General features: G+C 50.3%; 2 protein-coding genes across 2 annotated transcripts; one reads left to right on the plus strand and one right to left on the minus strand.

Moving 5' to 3' along the window:
* Window positions 1-662: 662 nt before the first annotated feature.
* PDCD1 (programmed cell death 1) lies at window positions 663-10,398 on the minus strand. The gene is made up of 7 exons (XM_069024814.1): window positions 10,289-10,398; window positions 9,561-9,660; window positions 5,505-5,631; window positions 3,228-3,560; window positions 2,778-2,930; window positions 2,203-2,237; window positions 663-1,379 (listed from the first exon to the last, which is right to left on the minus strand). The coding sequence occupies exons 1-7, from the start codon at window positions 10,396-10,398 to the stop codon at window positions 1,161-1,163; spliced, it is 1,077 nt and encodes a 358-aa protein (XP_068880915.1). The 3' UTR covers window positions 663-1,160.
* Window positions 10,354-15,599, plus strand: DYNLT2B (dynein light chain Tctex-type 2B). The gene is made up of 5 exons (XM_069024301.1): window positions 10,354-10,464; window positions 10,929-11,062; window positions 12,654-12,723; window positions 14,454-14,517; window positions 15,131-15,599. The coding sequence occupies exons 1-5, from the start codon at window positions 10,397-10,399 to the stop codon at window positions 15,176-15,178; spliced, it is 384 nt and encodes a 127-aa protein (XP_068880402.1). The 5' UTR covers window positions 10,354-10,396; the 3' UTR covers window positions 15,179-15,599.
* The last annotated feature ends 1,716 nt before the right edge of the window (window positions 15,600-17,315 follow it).

The raw sequence follows: 17,315 nt of genomic DNA on the forward strand, positions 1-17,315 counted from the left end.
TGACTCTTCTCAGTTTTTACTGAGTTTCACACTCTCCTGGCAAGTCTCTGCTGCCTCCAAAGCCACTCCTTACTGGGGTTTCTCCTCTCTCGAGCAGCTGTCATTTCTTTCCGCTCTGGTTTCTGGCAGGCAGCACAGCCCCGGCATCTCTTTCAAGAGAGAAAGTGGAAGCCAAAAAGCTGCACTGAGCACCACAGTGTGAGCTCTGCCCTGGCTGATGGCAGCCAGACCCCTGGAACAGCAGGGATGCTCATCCTCATGGACTGAGTACCCCGAGACAAGCCTGATTAAGGGGGGGTGTTGGTTTGCAGCCACGCCTGGGTGACCAGCTCAGACAGAGGCAAGGAGAAAATGAGCATCAACCTCTCTAAATTCTTAAGAACATCTTTGTGAAAGAGAAGCTTGCATATCTCACAGAGAGGCCCAGGAACCACAACAGATGCTGCCACCTCCCAGGTCTCCCCTGCACTGCAAGAGCCGTTATTTGCCTGCCCACGCACTTGCCATCACGAGTCAACAAACTCCTTGGATGCAAAACTCTTTATTCACCCCCATGGCCAGATCTGACTCCCGCTTGGGGAGGGAGGGACACAGGGGTAGATCACCCCTCTTGCAGAGGAGGAAAGTTCCTGGAGACAGGCAGAAGACCAGCTTCCCTGGGATTTCTGAATAGTGGTACACAAGGCAGCCTCTGCTCCGAACAAGGAGAAGCCCACAGCCCTGGGCTCCCGTGAGCAGCATCTCACAGGATTCACTCCAGCTCTGACCTCCAGCATTTTCTTCAACAGTCATGCTTTGATAGTTGGTTCAGACCTGGGGCAGGGAAGCAGCATGGCCACTCCAGAGAGCACTGGGTGGAGGTAGAAAACTGAGGCATAATGTAAATCACTTTTGGGACAGACCTGTTGGCATCACTTCTCTGCCCCAGCCCATCCTCCCTGCCCTGAGAGAAGAGGTAGCACATGGAGCACAGCAGGGACCTTCCTCATCCTGTGGTACCCGTCCCATGGCCACAATACCACTGTGGCCAGGACTGTTCAATATCGACTCCAGCAGCAGCATCTCTGTTGCTTCAGTCCTGATACACTGGATTTTTCCCAGAGTGAGGGACTGGGGCAGCCTGTTCATGCCCACACCCTGGTGAGGAGGGACCCTGACCTTCAGCAGGGCTGTGAGGGCAGCTGTCGAGTCCTCTCATCCAGGTGTTTCTTGCCCCGCTCTGGCGTGACGGGTTTCTCCTCTGGGAAGATGATGGTGGCGTATTCAGTCTGCTCAACCGGCTGGGTCTCGGTGGGCACCGGGGTGCACTGGTCCCTCTGAAACTCCAGTACACCATAGTCCACAGTGGATATGAACACCACAGGGGGCTTCTCTTCCTTCTGCAAGGTAACCCCATCGTGGTGGTTCAACATCTGGAGGTACCCACCACCCGCAGCACAAGCCCCTTCTTACAGCAAGTGCCAAAATCAGTTCTGAAGCATCCTGGGAGGGTGAGAGTGATACACAGCAGAAAGATGCACAGACCGAGGATAGAACATGCATGGAGGAACCACATAATGATCCTTGGGGTCTCAGCTCTCTGCCTCAGCCTCTGCAGGCAGGCTTGGCTCTCTGCCTGCGCAGCCACAGAAGGTGGGGCTGTGCTAGGAGCCCTTTTTCCACCTCTCCATTGGGCTCCAAAGTGGCATGGTGTGCATGAGAAGAGCCTAGGGCTGAGTTTGCTCAGCCCAGAGAGGAGAGAGCAAAAGGCAACCCACTCACTGCCTTCAGCTACCTAATGAATGGGGTTGGAGAGAAGATGGAGACAGATCCCTCTGGAGGTCCCTGCCTAAAGGGAGAAGAAAACAGGCACCAGCTGCAGCAAAATAAATTTTAGCTTGATATATTGCAAGGAAACATCCTCCCATTTTCTACAGCAACACAATCCACTGTCAAAGATAAGCCTGCTTTGAAGAAGAATTGGACTAGAGACTGCCATCCTATCTTGGGTAATTTTATTTTGATTTTGTGATGGGGCTGTGCTGCTGCAGGTGCAGAAAAGCAGTTGTAGCTGTGCAGAAAAGATCAAGCAGCAGCAGAGAAGACAGAAGAAGTGAGATGCTTGTGAAGAGCTGATAAAGGGAGGCCCAGCACCCTCCTCACCCCAGCAATGCCACAGTGCTCTCCTGCAGCACAGCAGGGAGACAGAGGCAGAAAACTCACCGCTGGTGTGTTTTCACTCGGTGGTTTCTGCACATCTGCAAAGTAACACACTTGGTTAGAGGAGGTTTGTGTGCCACGTAAGCTGGCCCAGCCTCACCCTTGTCCTAGAGAGCACTGGACACCACAATCTTTTCACCACACTTCCTCCTTGTCTATTCAGTGTCTAAGAACAAGTGAGACACCAGCCCACAGTCTAGGGTTTAATTTGGAATAGTGGAGTGCAGGGGAATCCTCTGTGAGTGCCTGTGGCATGGCTGAGGTGATGCCCTGTGCTGCAGCAGGGCGAGGTTCTCCAAAGGTACCTGGGCAAGGTGCATGGGAGGGATTCAAGTGCAGCATTAAGGTACCACACTAATGAGTGGTGTAGAGCCACTGCATGTGGTCTGTGGGCTCTACAAAGGGCAAGCAGGGCTCAAAGCACCCCTCTCCGCCAGGCATGGAGATATCTGTCCCATAGGGATATGCCACAACTGAGATTAGCACCTTGAACCAATCCATGTACCCCAGGCAGCTGCAGACGTCTGGCTGAGCCCAGGTCCCAAACTGGGTTTGCATGGCCTCCAGGGGGATCATACCTCCTCTCCTGTACGTGAAGGTGAGGTAGCCAAAGATCAGCAGCACAACCACTCCAGCCAGCAGCAGGATGCCCAGGAGCATGGCCTTGATGTGCTCTGAGGGGTTGCCTTCCTCCATCTCTGGCTCATCAGTGGCATTCATCTGGGGGGCTGCTGCAATAGCCATTCAGAAAAGGGAGAACAAAACAGCAGGTCAGGAGTGTAAAATGGCCTCGGCAGTCCTTGTGAAAGGCAGCAGGGGAACATGGGGGTTGTCCTCAGAAAGAGCTCAGTGCCGGGCAGGCTGCCACAGCCCCACTACCCCTCTCCTACAAAGGAGAAAGGACAGGGTAGGGCTGTGGTCTCCTGACCCATGTCAGGTCCTCTGCCAACAGGTTACTGCCTGCCTTAAGTCCTGGAGCTACAATGGGCTTGGGACCTGTCCCCATCAGCTCAGCCCCTCAGTCTGACCTGTGACCATCAGCTGGGACCGGTTGCTCTCCATCACTTTATCGGGCTCAAAGATGGTGATCAATCCACAGTAGTAGGAGCCTGAGTCATTCTGGTGGAGGTTCAGGATCTCAATCTTAAAGACAGGAGCATGGTTGATGAGCCGGTACTTCTCTGTCTCCGTCATGGTCTTTCGTGGGCTGATCTCCGCAGTTTTTTGGGCTTGGCTGTGGTTGGTCTCCTTGTACCAATTGAGGCTGTACTCTGAACCAGAGTCATTCTCCATGGAGATATTGCAGAAGAAGGTGGCTTTGTCATGTTCAGGGAGAGTTAACAATGCTGGGAAGATGGTCACTGTTTGGGAGAGAGGAAACAAGGAGCAGACATAGTTACAGCAAGCACAGATCTCAGAAACAACCATTTCCCTGTGTAGGAGCCAGGGATGCAAGCCCAGTCCACATCATCACTCTGGGACATGGGCAGGTACAGCAGCCCATGTCTCTCCTGTTCCAAATGTGTGCCTGGCTGGAGAGGCACTCTCAGAGGTAACAACAGTACTGTGAAATGGTTTCAGCAGACTGAATTGTGCTCTGGGCTACCTAAAGTTAACACTGAACACCTGTACCGGGGAAAACAGACTTTTGGGGTTGTATTACTTTTAAATATATGCTGTATTTTAATGTCTGAGTCATCTTCTCTCCAGCTGAGGCTGATTCTGAAAGTGAGCAGAGGGACAGAGTCCCAGGTCGGGGCAGTGTCCTGTGGTGCAGCCCATCACATGCCTGGCTGCCTGCTGGGATGCTCTGGCTCTACCTGCCACACCATGCTGGGAGCTCAGAGCAGGCAGGGGCTGCCCATGGCACAATATTTGTCATCTCCAGCCTGAGACCACCTGGCAGGGCAGAACAACCTGGAGCTCATAGTGCCATCCCTTTCCAAGGGCCTGTCCCCTCCTTATGTGTACAACTGGCCTTGCCAGGCCATTCCCAACACAGAATCCAGTCAGCCACAGACACAAGCTCCTCTGCTTTAGCACCAGCCCTGCTGCTTCACCTCACTTCCCTGTCCATTATCCCGGTGGGTTCATCCATCCTGCACAGTGGGGATGCTGCAAACACAGGCCAGCCACACAATGTCCTGCCTCAGCCAGTCCCACACAGCAGAACACGGCAGCTCTTGCATTAAATTCTGTTCAGGGCAACGAAAAGTAGGAAGAAACATTTTTCACATAGGTCACCCGACCAAGCTACTCAAACCACCAAGGCTTTGTAAAGTTCTTGTCCAAGGAAGTTCACCTTCCCTTTTCAGAAATCACTGATAGCAGCCCCAGGGCCTGCAGGCAGAGTCAGAAAGACCCTCCCATCCCTCCAACTCTGGTCTGAGGCCATAGGACCATAACCACAGCATCACCAGTTAGAAAAGGAACCTGGATATTCTGTGAATAGATACAAGACTAGATGGAAAACTGGGCTGAGAAATGAGGGACGAGACCAAACTGGAGGAGGGAGGGAGAGAAGTGCCCCAATTCCCACAGGCAGCACTGGCTGTGGCAGTGTCCACACCAAGAGATGGAATTTTTGCCATGTTTTGGATTTCTAGTGTTTAACAGAAAATATTTGGCAGGTTCAAGGCTTTGTTTCCTATTAGTGCCAACAATGAATGAAGCATTTGGAGGACTTCTGAAAGCAGATGTTGTGTTTACATGTTTTCTTGTATCTTCCCAGCTCCAGAGGTAACATCTGCTCCAAGGGACACCCAGCCCTCTGCCCACCCTCGGGGCAAAAATATACATGAATCCACCAAAGAAACAGTGGGCTGGAAGGAAGGGGAGAAACAGCTTCACCAGGGCTCTCACTCACTCTGCCCAGACTCACACCTTCCCCTCAACATCTCCTTCTCCCCCAAATTTCACCCAGACCAAGGGCCCTGGCTCCCGCAGGATCAAGCCCAAACCAGGAGTTGCAGCCCAAGGGCACAGACTGAAGCCATGAGAGCCAGAGAGGAAACCCCAGACACCACTGGCAAACCCATAAGGTCAACACCAAACTCCAACCACCGTCACTGTGCTGCAACACAGCTCTGGTGTCAGCACTGTGGGCTGGGGACCTGTCCCCTTCTCCATCCTTTAATCCCACTTCTGCCCCAAGAATCCTCAGATCCTTTGTTTCAGCTTTAGGTTTTCTGCCTTCTTGATGCCAGAGCTAATTTTTAACTACAACGCTCCCAGCCCTTAGACCTTTTCCACCAGCTGCAAATGACCTAGCCATGCCAGTGAACACACCACACTCCTGTACCTACCGCGGCGGCAGCAGGTCAGCATGGGCCCACAGCAGAGCAGGATGGCACAGAGGTCAGCCAGGGCCACCTCCACGCTGCCCCACATCTTCTTCGAGGCACCTGGAGCCACGGTGAGCCGGTCTGTTCCCTGCCCAGGCAGGCGGGAGGTGCTGTGCTGTGTGTGCTGTGCCGCTCCCGGCTCTCACCGTGCTTCCTTCCCCGCAGTGGCAGCTTGTTCTCTCTCATACACAGCAAGAGCTGGGTGGAAGTGAAACGTGCCCATCTCTGCCCCAGAGGGAAACCCGGGCTGCCTCCCGCCCCCAGCTTCCTCCCCACGGAGGCAAAGATCAGCTGAGCCAGACCTGGCCCCTTCCCCTCCCTGAGCGCTCCTGGCATGTTCCCACGCAGGTACCCAGCTGCCAAGCAGCAGGGACAGGCACCTCTGAGCCTGCACCCTTTTTGGGGAAAGCTTCCAGGGATGGAGGAGGCAGGGACCACAAGGGACATGTCCTCAGCTCCTCATAAGTAAAAGATGACTTGGGTTCCCAGGCATCCAAGATGCTCCCACTTGGTGCCCAAGGCAGTGGGGATGTAGGACATGTGGCACTGGGTAGATAGGGTCTGAGCAGCCATGGGGCACCTACTGGTAGGCTGCTCCCACCCAGATGGGATGGGAGAGGAGAAGGAGGAGGAGGGGGTGGGGAGGAGTTTTGTCTCTTTAGGTGTGTTTCTTTGCAGATTTGCAGAGAGCAAGGGCAGGTGCCCAGGGCCAGGGTGCTGTTATTGGGGTGACATTTGCAGGAGACTTCTGTAATTTTTCTCCATCCATGCTCCCTGCTCACCACACTGACTAATACTGGCATAGGAAATAACCAGCGGTGAAAGCGCGCTCCTCCGCTTCTCTAGAAGACAGCCTCAGTGCCCCGCAATTTTGGAAAGTGTCAGGGGAAAATTAATAACTGGGGAGAAGGATGTGATTCTCATGATGACTTCATTATTTTTCCAGGCTTTCAGAAACAAGCTGTGGGGCTGGGGCTTGCTCACCTCTCACTTTCAAATGTGTCCCTGGCAGGCAAGTGAGCTGGGGCAGCCACCCCTAATTCCATAGAATCATGAAATCATAGAATCATTGAGATTGGAAAAGACCTCTGAGACCATTAAAAGCCATTAGCCCAATACCACCATGATGGCCAAACTGGGGTGGCCAAGGAGGGGGTTCTGAGCTGGGGCAGACAGGGCTCACCCTGGGATGATGGCTCAGTCCAGCCTGTCTTGGTCCTCTTTTCCAGTCTCCTCCTGGCATCACAGCATCACTCCTTTCTCATGAGCTGCTGGCACTGCTTGAGCTGCAGAGCAAGGGTGGGCACCGTGCCCAGCTTATCACCTCTCTATGGCACCTGGCCAGAGGCCACCATGCTGCCTGGATGGGTGGCAAAGGGAGTGCTTTCCACCACGTGCAAGGGTCCAGGTGGGCTTTGACTTGGACATCACCTCTTCCTTCATAATTTCCTGGATTCCCACTAAAAAAAAACCTGACTAAACTAAACTAAACTAAACTAAACTAAACTAAACTCCACAAAACAAGGAAGCTCACAGCAAGGAGGCTTTTCCACCTTGAGGCTTTATGTCCCCAAATAGTGACACCAGGCACTTGGGCCAGGTGCAGTACAGCTTGTTTGGCACTTGCCACATGTTTTGGTTTCTAGAGGTGGAAGATGTAATGGGTATCACCACCAAGATCACACCTCAGCGAGCCAGGGATTGGCAGGAAAAACTGGCTCATCCTCCCCGCCCCATGTGACAGCAGCGGAGGGCTCTGATTAGAATCATAGCACAAATTGCTCAAACTTTCCAACGCACACTTGACATGGGTATAAACTGGCACCCAGGGCGGGGAGGCTGCCATGTCCACGAGAAACCAACAACAGCAAGGTGCCCTTTTTTCTGAAAGAAAAAAAAAGTGGTGAAAAGATTAAAAGATCAAGCTGCTAGGAAGCTGGTGTGGAGGAAAGTGAGGCGAGCAGCAGTGCCAGCCCAGCATATGCCTCAGGTGTTGGCATCGCAGAGGAGCCCGTCCCCAGCCCCACAGCAGCCAGGGCTTCAAGCAGACTTTGCACCCTGCCTGCACCCCGCCAGACCAGCACAGCTCACCCTGGCTCCTCCACCAGGTTCTGCAGCACCAAGGAAAACAGCCTGGCTCCAACCATGATGCAGCTCCCTGCTTGTGCTGGTAAATACCCTCCAGCCCAGTGGAGTGGATGGTACACCTTGGGGTTTGCTGATGGGGTCACAAAAAGCTCCTTTGATGCTTAAAAAATAAAAATTCTTTCTGTGACTTGGAGTATGGCAAATTGCATGGGATGGTCCTTTTCTATTTGGCCAGCAAAAGATGAAAATAAAGTCTAAAAAGGAAGGACAAACAGAAATAAGTGAGAAGACAGTTTGTTCTTTAAAACTAAAAAACAGCAACTTCAGCAAGCGCGTCACACCACTTCATTGCACCACAAATGTCATGGTTTTTCTCCAACCAGAAGTTGGTGAGTTCCATCAACACAGCTGTGGCCCAGAGGAGGGCCCGGTCTTCTGCAGCCATCACTGTCGGGGCACACAGCTATTATCTGAGCACTCACCTCAAAGCGTTGAGGGTCAGTCCCAAAATGGCTTAAAAGCATCTGGGGTATTTAAGGAGCACTGAAAACTTGGAAGAAGAAAAAGAAAGGTGTGATCAAACATCTCTGATGGAGCTGACTGAAGCCCAGAGCTGAATGACCTTGAAGTCCAGGGTAAGCATAGCTTCCCAAGTGAAGGAAGAACACAAACTACCACAAAAAGATGCTGAGGAACAGAAACCCACACGTTCCAAAGATCCTTCCCCCAACGGTTTAACTGAATTCACATCTGTGGGTCTGACCCAGGCAGGAGGCGAGTGGTAAGAAGAGGAAACGGTTAATAGTGTTTGCAAATAAACACAGGGAGTGTTGAGGTCTTTCAGATACTTCTCAGAAATTATGAAGGTCTCCGCAAATGATTTGCATGAGCAGCAACACCTGACCCTGTGGGGACAGGCAGCGTCCTGCGGGTGTGAGTAAGCAGCGGTAAGCAGTGAGTAAGTGGAGGGATGGAACAGAGGCACAAAACTGTTCCTTTAACAAGCAGAAACCTGCAGGGCCTGGGCAGAGCAATGGTAGCTATGATGGGAAGGTGCCACATGGGTAAGGCATGGGGCCAATGTCACCTTCAGCATGGCAGTGAGTGTTCCTGCTGGCGGGCAGAGCTGACACCCAGCCCAGTGTTACTAAGGACTCTGATGGTCCATTTCTAGCAAGAGGTGCTGGTAAAGTCTGTGGAAATCAGGAACTGCTGCGGCTCAGGGTCTCAGCAACCCATTCATGCACAGAGGAGTTTGGGGCAGGATCTGGCACCAGTTGGGATATGCCTGTGCATCCCAAGCAAAACTCCAGCAGCGGTAGAGCTTTCCTCCTGGTGCAACCTCACACTTCCTGTACCTGAGGGGCACCTCCAGGCACTCCCAGCCCTGTCACAGTTCATGGCCCCTGCCAGCCTCTCGTCCCTGGCAGCAGCACGCTCTGCAGCAGCACTGGCTGTGCCTTCACACTGTTTCCATTCAGAGCTAGGTGAGGCAAACAGGGACCTTTCTCAGCCATGTCATCCGCTGCACGTGGGAAGCACAATCGATCGAAGAGATCGCTGCTTCGAGATAAACTGCAGAGGAAACAGAATGTCAGCTTCTCAGCAGGGGCTGCGGCACAAGCAGCTTTCCCTAGGACACGCAGCAGCTGTGGGCAGGGAAAAGAGTGCAAGGGGTAGGATATTGGGGAGCAAGAATTTTAGACCTTTCTGGAGGATTTAAGAAGTTCCTGGAGGAAAGGAGCAAGGCTGGGATCTCCTCCCTGATGTCTGGGATGTGTCGTCCAGAGGTAGGAAGGGAGCCCTTCAGGCCCTGGGCAAGGCTGAGTGAGGGGGCTGTGGCTGCCGCCTGGTTTGGGTCAGGAGGGGGGCACCGGGGAAGCACCCAGTGAGGCCAGGCCATTTTACCCCACTCTCTCCCCATCATACCTCCAGCCACACCCCAGGCAGCAACCTCTTCAAACCCTTTAGTTCCAGAATCACAGAACCAGTTAGGTTGGGGAAGACCTCTGAGATCATCCCATCCAACCTATGAGTGAACACCACCATGACAACTACAGCATGGCACTAAGTGCCACGTACAGTCTTTCTTAAACACCTGCAGGGACCGTGACTCCACCATCTCCCTGTGCAGCCTATTCCAATGTTAATCACCCTTTCTGTGAAGAAATTCCTCCTAAGGCCCAAACCTCCCCTGGAACATCTGTGCCCTCTCATCCTGTTGCTGGTTGTCCGGGAGAAGGGGCTGACCCCCACCTGGCTACACCCTCCTTTCCAGGAGTTATGGAGAAGGATAAGGTCCCCCTGAGCCTCCTTTCCTCCAGACTAAACAACCCCAGCTCCCTCAGCTGCTCCTCACAGGATTCGTGCTCCAGACCCTTCCCCAGCTCCACGGCCCTTCTCTGGACTCGCTCCAGCACCCCAGTGCCTTCTACAAGACATAGTAAAATTTTACAATTATTACAATTATTAAAATAGCTTGCAATTATTACCGCAATTATTTACCGCTTATTTACCAACTACTTCATTGTACAAGTTTTTTTTATTGCAAAAATTGTCCTTTTTTTTTTTTTTTTTTTTTTTTTTACAAAACAATAACATAGGCCGTGGAGACATAAAATACAAACTACAGTAGTACACAGAACAACACTCCGCACCCCCCGCTCGTGGGCCGGCACCCCCGGGGCGGTGCCGCGGTGACGCGGCGGAAGCGGCGGAAGCGGCCGCGGTTGTCCCGGTAACCAACGCCGGGGCCTGCAGGGGCCATGGGCGAGCTGGGCCCGGACGAAGGCGCCGAGAACACGTACAGCCTACGGCCCGGCCTCCAGCACCGGTGAGGCCCCGGGGGAGCGTGGGGGAATGCGGGCCGGCGTGCTGGGAGGCATTGGGTTGGCGCGGTTTGGCCCCGGGAATGTGGGAGCTGCGGTGGGAATGTCGGGGAGGGCGTCCCTGGGCATGAGGGGCTGGAGTGAGGCGGTGCGGGGTGTTGGGAATGGGGGCCCCCGAGGGTTTGGGGTTGGAGGGCACTGGGCTCCCAGTCCAACTTTGACACCCACGCAGGTGGGGGATGCTGCTGGAGGGGCAACTTCCAGTGGGGCTGGTTTCATCCCTGTTGGTAGGTGTTTGGATTTCAGCAATATCTCCATTTTAGCAGGGCTTTTTTCCCCCACAGCTTATCATCTGTCATTTTTCTCTAATACGTGAAAGCTACATTTTCCCAGGTGGGGTTGTGTATGTTTCTACACATTGTGTGATCTTCCTGGGCTTTCTGTTGCACTTTTTTTTTCCCCATGATAGATTTAAATCATCCACAGTAAAAGAATGCATCCATGCGATACTGAAGGAGAAGCTGGCCAATGTACAGTACATCCCAGAAGAAATGCCTGAGCTTACAAAGTCTTTATCAGAGACAATAAAAGACAGACTGAAAGGTAAGGAGGATTTCTGGGGAAGTAATTTCTTTTCTTGCCATGTCCTCTCCCTTTTGACAAGATCCCTCTTTCTTCTTTTATTCTTGAAACTTATTCCTTCCCTGTTGACTGACTCGAGTCTACTGTTATGAAACAATCTGTCCTATATACGTACATTCCTCGCCTGCGGAACTGGAGACCTAATTCAAGCAGACGAGATTTGTTTTTGTATAGCTTGGCAGGTGTGTGATGCCAGCCTTGGAGGGGCTGCAGGGGGAGAGAAGCTGCATTAGAGAGAAGAAAGAAGTGATGCTTCATTGCTTCTTGCTTCCATAAACAGAACCATTCCTGCTCTTTTTCTGCTGCGAGTTAGATCAGAGCTGGAATAGCAGTGGAGATCAGAACAAGGCTCAGGGGGCACAGGGAAGGGGGAGAGAGGACAGTCAGCCAAGGAGGGATGTGACTACAGCCTTACAGTACTGGAAAAAGGTTGTGCTGCTGCACAGGATGCCCCCCAACATTTTTGAGTTCTAGAAGAAAAGTGCAGTCACCAGCAGGTGTTTCCTGAGTTCCGTGCTGGAACAAGTACATGGATGTGTGTGCTGGCATGGACACTTTTTTTCCCTTCCTCCTGGGGACAGGCTGGTGCTCCATCTGCTGGTCTGGCCTGATGTGGTGGCACAGCCACACGGTCACCCTCGGTAGGAGCCGTGGATTTGTGCTTCTCCCAGAATTACACATCTGCTTTAAAGCCAACAGCAGCTGTAGTCCCTGCACGTGTTGATGCCAAGCTCATCTGCACTGGGCTTGGTTTCAGTAATGTGTAACCACAGTGGCAGCAGCATGAAGCGAGGCTGGCCCAGGGTGGCTGCTCTATCAGCTGGCGTCTCTGATAAGCATTGACGTGGTGGATGTTAACAGAGCCAGCATGCTGTGTTTAATCCTCCAGTGGAAACAGGGCGCTGGAGTCATCCTGGGACACTGCTTTGTTGAAGACAGGCATTGGGACCTATATTTGATTTTAAACATGCTTGTTCTGATTTGGCTTCTGGAGCACTGCCATGGCCTGATTGGATCTGGCCTGTGCCCCAGAGGTACTTCTTTACATTGTGAAACAATAGCACAACTCTGCAGACACATAACACAGCTATTATGTGGCCTTTTATCCCACTCAGAAGCAAAGGAAACACCTGTGTGGCAGAAGAATCTCACAATGCCTTTGCCTTAAAACAGTTCTAAAATAAGACAGTTTTTTTCAAATTGCATTTTGTCCACCAGCAGCATTATTTATGTTCTTTCCATGTGGTCAGTTCTTGAAAGTTGTCAAAGCAGAATGCTGGCATACAGTGTGGCTGCTCAGGGGTGTCTTGTGCCTTAGGTGCACCTTTTGATGGATGCCAATTACCCTGTTCACTCTTCAAATCCAATAAAACCATGGTACTCCGTAGTAGGAAAATGAAGCCTTGCAAGGCAGTCTGTTCACTTGGCTACTTGCATAGGCTAGTACAGGCCACTGGCTTTGTAGCCAGAAATCTTTAGCTCTCAGGGTCCTGGTTTGGGCTCATATTAAAAATAAAAAAATATTGCTCTCACTATTATTTTTTCTCTCCAGAGGAGGGATTTGACAGGTACAAGATGGTGGTGCAGGTTGTCATTGGAGAGCAGAGAGGAGAAGGAGTGAAGTAAGTTTTGCATCTTCTAATTGTATTTCTATCACGTTTTTTGGGTTTGGGTGTGGTTTTTTCCTTTGGAAGCTGCTTCCATCTTCCCTAGCTACAAAGATCTGTCTGCAGATGATAAAGTGTGAATCACTTTCTCTTCACTTTTCGTGGTAACTTGAGGGTTTAGGTTTTGGCTGATTGAATTACCAGTGATAATTGGCTCTATGGTGGTTCTTAGCAAGCTGAAATGCTGAAGAGCATTTGTGAGGAGTGTTGCAGAAGCATTTTATGTTGTATTCATCATCATGAATATAATGAGTTAGGGTACACCCCTCATCCATTCCCAAGGCCCTGCTGGAGCACAAAAGCCAGGGTAACTCACTTCTGTCTAAAGCCAGAAAGCTTCCATAAGCACTTCATTTACATTTTTCAGAAGTTTCGATTTCTATAATCCCCCTGCAATACTGTCATGGGAACCAAGCCTTGATTCCCATGTGGGTGCTGAGCACTTGCAGTCAGCTCCAGATGCCTGCAGTCAGACAAAAGAATTCCTCTTGGCTGCAATAGAGGGCTGTAGCTTTCCATTACTAGTGGGAAGGAGAAGACAAAAGGGAACAGCTCGAAAGGTTTATGTGCTTTATCTGCTGGGCTTATCTTTATTATTGTTCCTGGTACTCCAGCAGAAGACAAGTGCAGCAGAGCTGTAATCAGATCTGCTCCCTCCCTGTTCTGGAGGTCAGAGAGGAATATCTGTACTTGCTGCTCAGGCTTTTGTCAGGAATGTCCATCTGCAGGCAAACTGCTCCAGAAGCACCATACCAGGGTGAACAGTTCAATGTTCAGGTGGTCTGATCAGAAATGTGAAGTCCAGCAACACAAGCTGACAGAGCAATTGGGGAAATTTCCCAGTTTGCAGCAGATAGGAGGCAAGATTGAAGCATGATCACTGACATCCTTAATGTGAAAAACAGGTAGCCAGTGTATTCCAGAGGGAAAGTGGAATACTGAACTGAAAAGAAAAAAGGCAGGATAACCCTGAGGGCCAAGGTAACAGAAGGATGAAATTCAGTCATCTTAGCACGCTCAGTCAGACATGTAGGGACTGTGCCCCAAAAGCAATCCCATCAGCTGAGACTGACTGGGGCAGGCAGGAAGTGGGATTCTTGCAGCAGAGAAAGGGGAATGTCAGTGCCTTTAGACAAGGCAGCAGCAAGGTCTCATATGTAAGATCCTGTTATTGTCTGGTTGGTTGTCCTCAGGATAGGGCTTGGGTGTCTAAGTCCATCAGGATGGTCAGGGAACAGAGGGTATAGATACGAAAAGACTAGAAGAGGTCATGGTCTCGTAGCATGGAATCTGCCAAGGAATACGATAGCTCCCTATAAATAAGTTGGGAGTGTGTACCATGAGGGTGCAGGAGGTGAAGGACAAGAACAAATAAGCTAAATTAGCCACTGATATGCATAGGCCAGAAGTCAAAGATTCTTAAGCATGAGGTTTCAAGCCCTGCTGCACAGTGGAGGTGGCAGGGTTGAGAGCTGATGAGTTTGAAGGTGGAGCAGATACAGAGGGGATTACAGCATGTGGTAGAATTCAGCAGTAGGGAACTAGGCTTGGGATTCAGGAGCACACTTCCCAATTCCGTTACCTTTAAAGCAAGCTCAGTTTGGTTTTCAAGGGAAGTATCTGTGATCACTTAGGTCATTACACTTGAACTCTGGGTAATGTCCCTGTCTGGCTCCTTTGTCTAGCATGGCTGCACGATGTTTCTGGGACGCTGACACTGACAGCTGTGCTCACGACGTGTTCATGAACGTAAGTATGGGCTGGATTCCCATGGGAAGTGCAAGGCTACTTGCTTTTGTATGAGAGGCAGAGTGACCTTAAATATGGAGCAGAAAGGAAACAACTACTAGAAGGAAGGAATCAAGATTATTGAAACAGCCTGATTAACATCCTCATTCACAAAACATATTTAGATATAATAGCCAACGTAGTAAAAGTTCTCTCCTGAGCAGGTCACACAGTACTGCACAAAAGTCATTGTAGTCACACCATTTTACTGCTGGGGAGAGGAAGCACAAGACACAAAGTCTTTTCTTACATACTTTGCTGAACTGCAGTCATGGAGTATGGCTGAAATCCAGGATTGAGTCAAAGTCAAGGTTTTACTTCATTATTAACTTTATTTTAAACTGACACACCTGTGAGTGTATAGATGGAGGAAATTCAGGTGCTTCTGGTATCCATATGCACTGACCTGGGTTACACCACAAGTGAGGTGAATAAGAAACTTAAATAAAAGACAGAAAATTGCAATATATTACCATACAGTTATGGTCTGGTCTAAATGTTCCCTGAGGTTTGCCTGTTCCCCTAGCAAAAAGCTTGCTTTGACTAACACGGAGCCCTTCTCTGTTTTCCCCAGGACAGCCTGTTTTGTGTGGTGGCTGCATTTGGCTGCTTCTACTATTGAAGGTGACAAACATTGCACAGAAGGACAGATGTGGGGGAGAATGCTTTGGAGTATTTTTTATTTAAGTGCACAAACGCACCATGTTCTTCCTTTAGTACCTAACAAAATTAACAGCTCTACGAAGCACATCCTATGCCTGTTCTACACACTACAACATTCCTTCTTCCTTGTGGATATTGATACAGCTTTAAGCACAATAGTATTATTATTATTATTATTATTATTATTATTATTATTATGTCCTTTATTTAAATGGCCCTTTGTTTTTTATATAGTGTTGGTTTTGTCCTAAAAGTGTATTGCCAATAATTGCTTCTAAGGCAAACTCAACTTCTGTCTTGAAAGGGTTCTGTTACTTTTATTTTTATGAAATTAATGAAATATTTATAAGAAAAAAAACATAATAAATCTATGTATTTAATATTTCTTCTCCTGTGGCATTTTCTTCCACTCTACAAGATGCACTAGCCTGGATGGCTTCTCTGCATTTCTCAGGTGAGCATTTTGACGATTCTTTGTCAATTAACCCATAAAGCTGACTTCTGATTCTGGTTATCCAGATTTGTTCCTATGACTTCCACAACTGGGCTATGAGTCCCAGCTGTGTCACATGAGATGGTATTAATTGATGGAAAGTCAATTAAGGTATTTAGGACATTAGGCCAGCAGCCCACACACCCCATGACTGCCAGAACTCCTCCCTGCAGTAACTGCTCCTTGGTTTGGTGCAGTTTGGCACCCGTGGATGCTGTGAATGATCATTGCTCCTCACTCTCTTCAGCAGACACTGCAGAGGTTTCTCAATCCCTCTGTAATTGTTTTGGAATATGAGGGTGGATGTTTGGAGACCAACTTTGCTAGGACTCCAGCCTCGGAAAGGCTGCAGTAGATCTGCAAAAGAGTGCTAAAGCTTCTCATCTCCCCAGAAGTTAAAGGACCAGGTTGGTTCCTGAGAGAGTGGGTGCCACCAGAGTACACCTTAGGGTGCCCATCAGAAGACAGGCTGAGTTGCTCTGTGGTGGTGCCTGTTCTCTCTCTGCTAACAGAGCAAGCACAGCTGAACCATTCCAGTGGCGTGAATGGGTTTTAGAGTGCTGAAGCAGGGTGAGATGAACCCTAAATCCCACCCTCACTAACTTAGAGCAGAACACACCCTCCCCATGCAGCTCTTGGAAGCCAGGGAAGTAAAAAATCACGATGCATCTTCTAGAATCCCTCTTTCAGCCACAATGCTGGAGGCATAGAGAACCACTGGTTCTTGATTGTATTAGTTTTAAATATTTTGATAATGCGTCTTCCTCTCCTTTTCCTCTGGTGGGAAATAGAAGGTGACTTCTCTGATTGCTTTGCTGTTCCCTGTGGCTGTCACCCGTTAAGGAACCTGCAGAGAGATGCAACAGTGCTGCTCAGTTTGTGCACAGCCTGGGAGTGTGACTTTCGGGGAACAGCAAAGCCCTCCACACAACATTTTTCCCGGAGATGGTACATACAACCTCAGACTCACTTTGATGCTTTTATAAAGTCATGGCTATTAAATCACAATGTTTCGCCTTGCATCTGCTCCATTTTGGAGGGGTTTAATGGCTTCTTCACAAAGGTGTTGTGCAAAGTAGGTGAGCAGGTCTGAGTCTGTAATCACTCAGCCTCACCACCCTTGGCTGTGGCATGGGTCACATAAGGGATGCTGTATTTTCCCTGGGGAAAGATCGAGCCACTGCTGAGGCACTGCACGTCAGTGTGAACAGCAGGGCAGCTGCTTCGTTCCAGAACCTTTGTAATTTACATTGGATGCATCCATACACTGGACAGACTGAGGAGAGACTTCATCACAGTCTCCCCTCCTCACGAGGAGAAGCAGAGGGGCAGACATTGATCTCTTCTCTGTGGTGACCAGTGACAGGACGCAAGGGAATGGCCTGAAGTTGCGGCGGGGGATTGGGTTGGATATCAGGAAAGGGTTCTTTCCCCAGAAGGTGGCTGGGCACTGGACCAGGCTCCCCAGGAAAGTAGTTATGGCACCAAGCCTGCCAGAGCTCGAAAAGCGTTCGGATAAGGCTCTCAGGACTTGGTGTGACTTTTGGGGATGGTGCTGTGCAGGGCCAGGAGCTGAACTTGGATGATCTCTGCGGATCCCTTT

The sequence above is a fragment of the Aphelocoma coerulescens genome, chromosome 9, assembly GCF_041296385.1.
Source record: "Aphelocoma coerulescens isolate FSJ_1873_10779 chromosome 9, UR_Acoe_1.0, whole genome shotgun sequence".
Taxonomy (NCBI): Eukaryota; Metazoa; Chordata; class Aves; order Passeriformes; family Corvidae; genus Aphelocoma; species Aphelocoma coerulescens.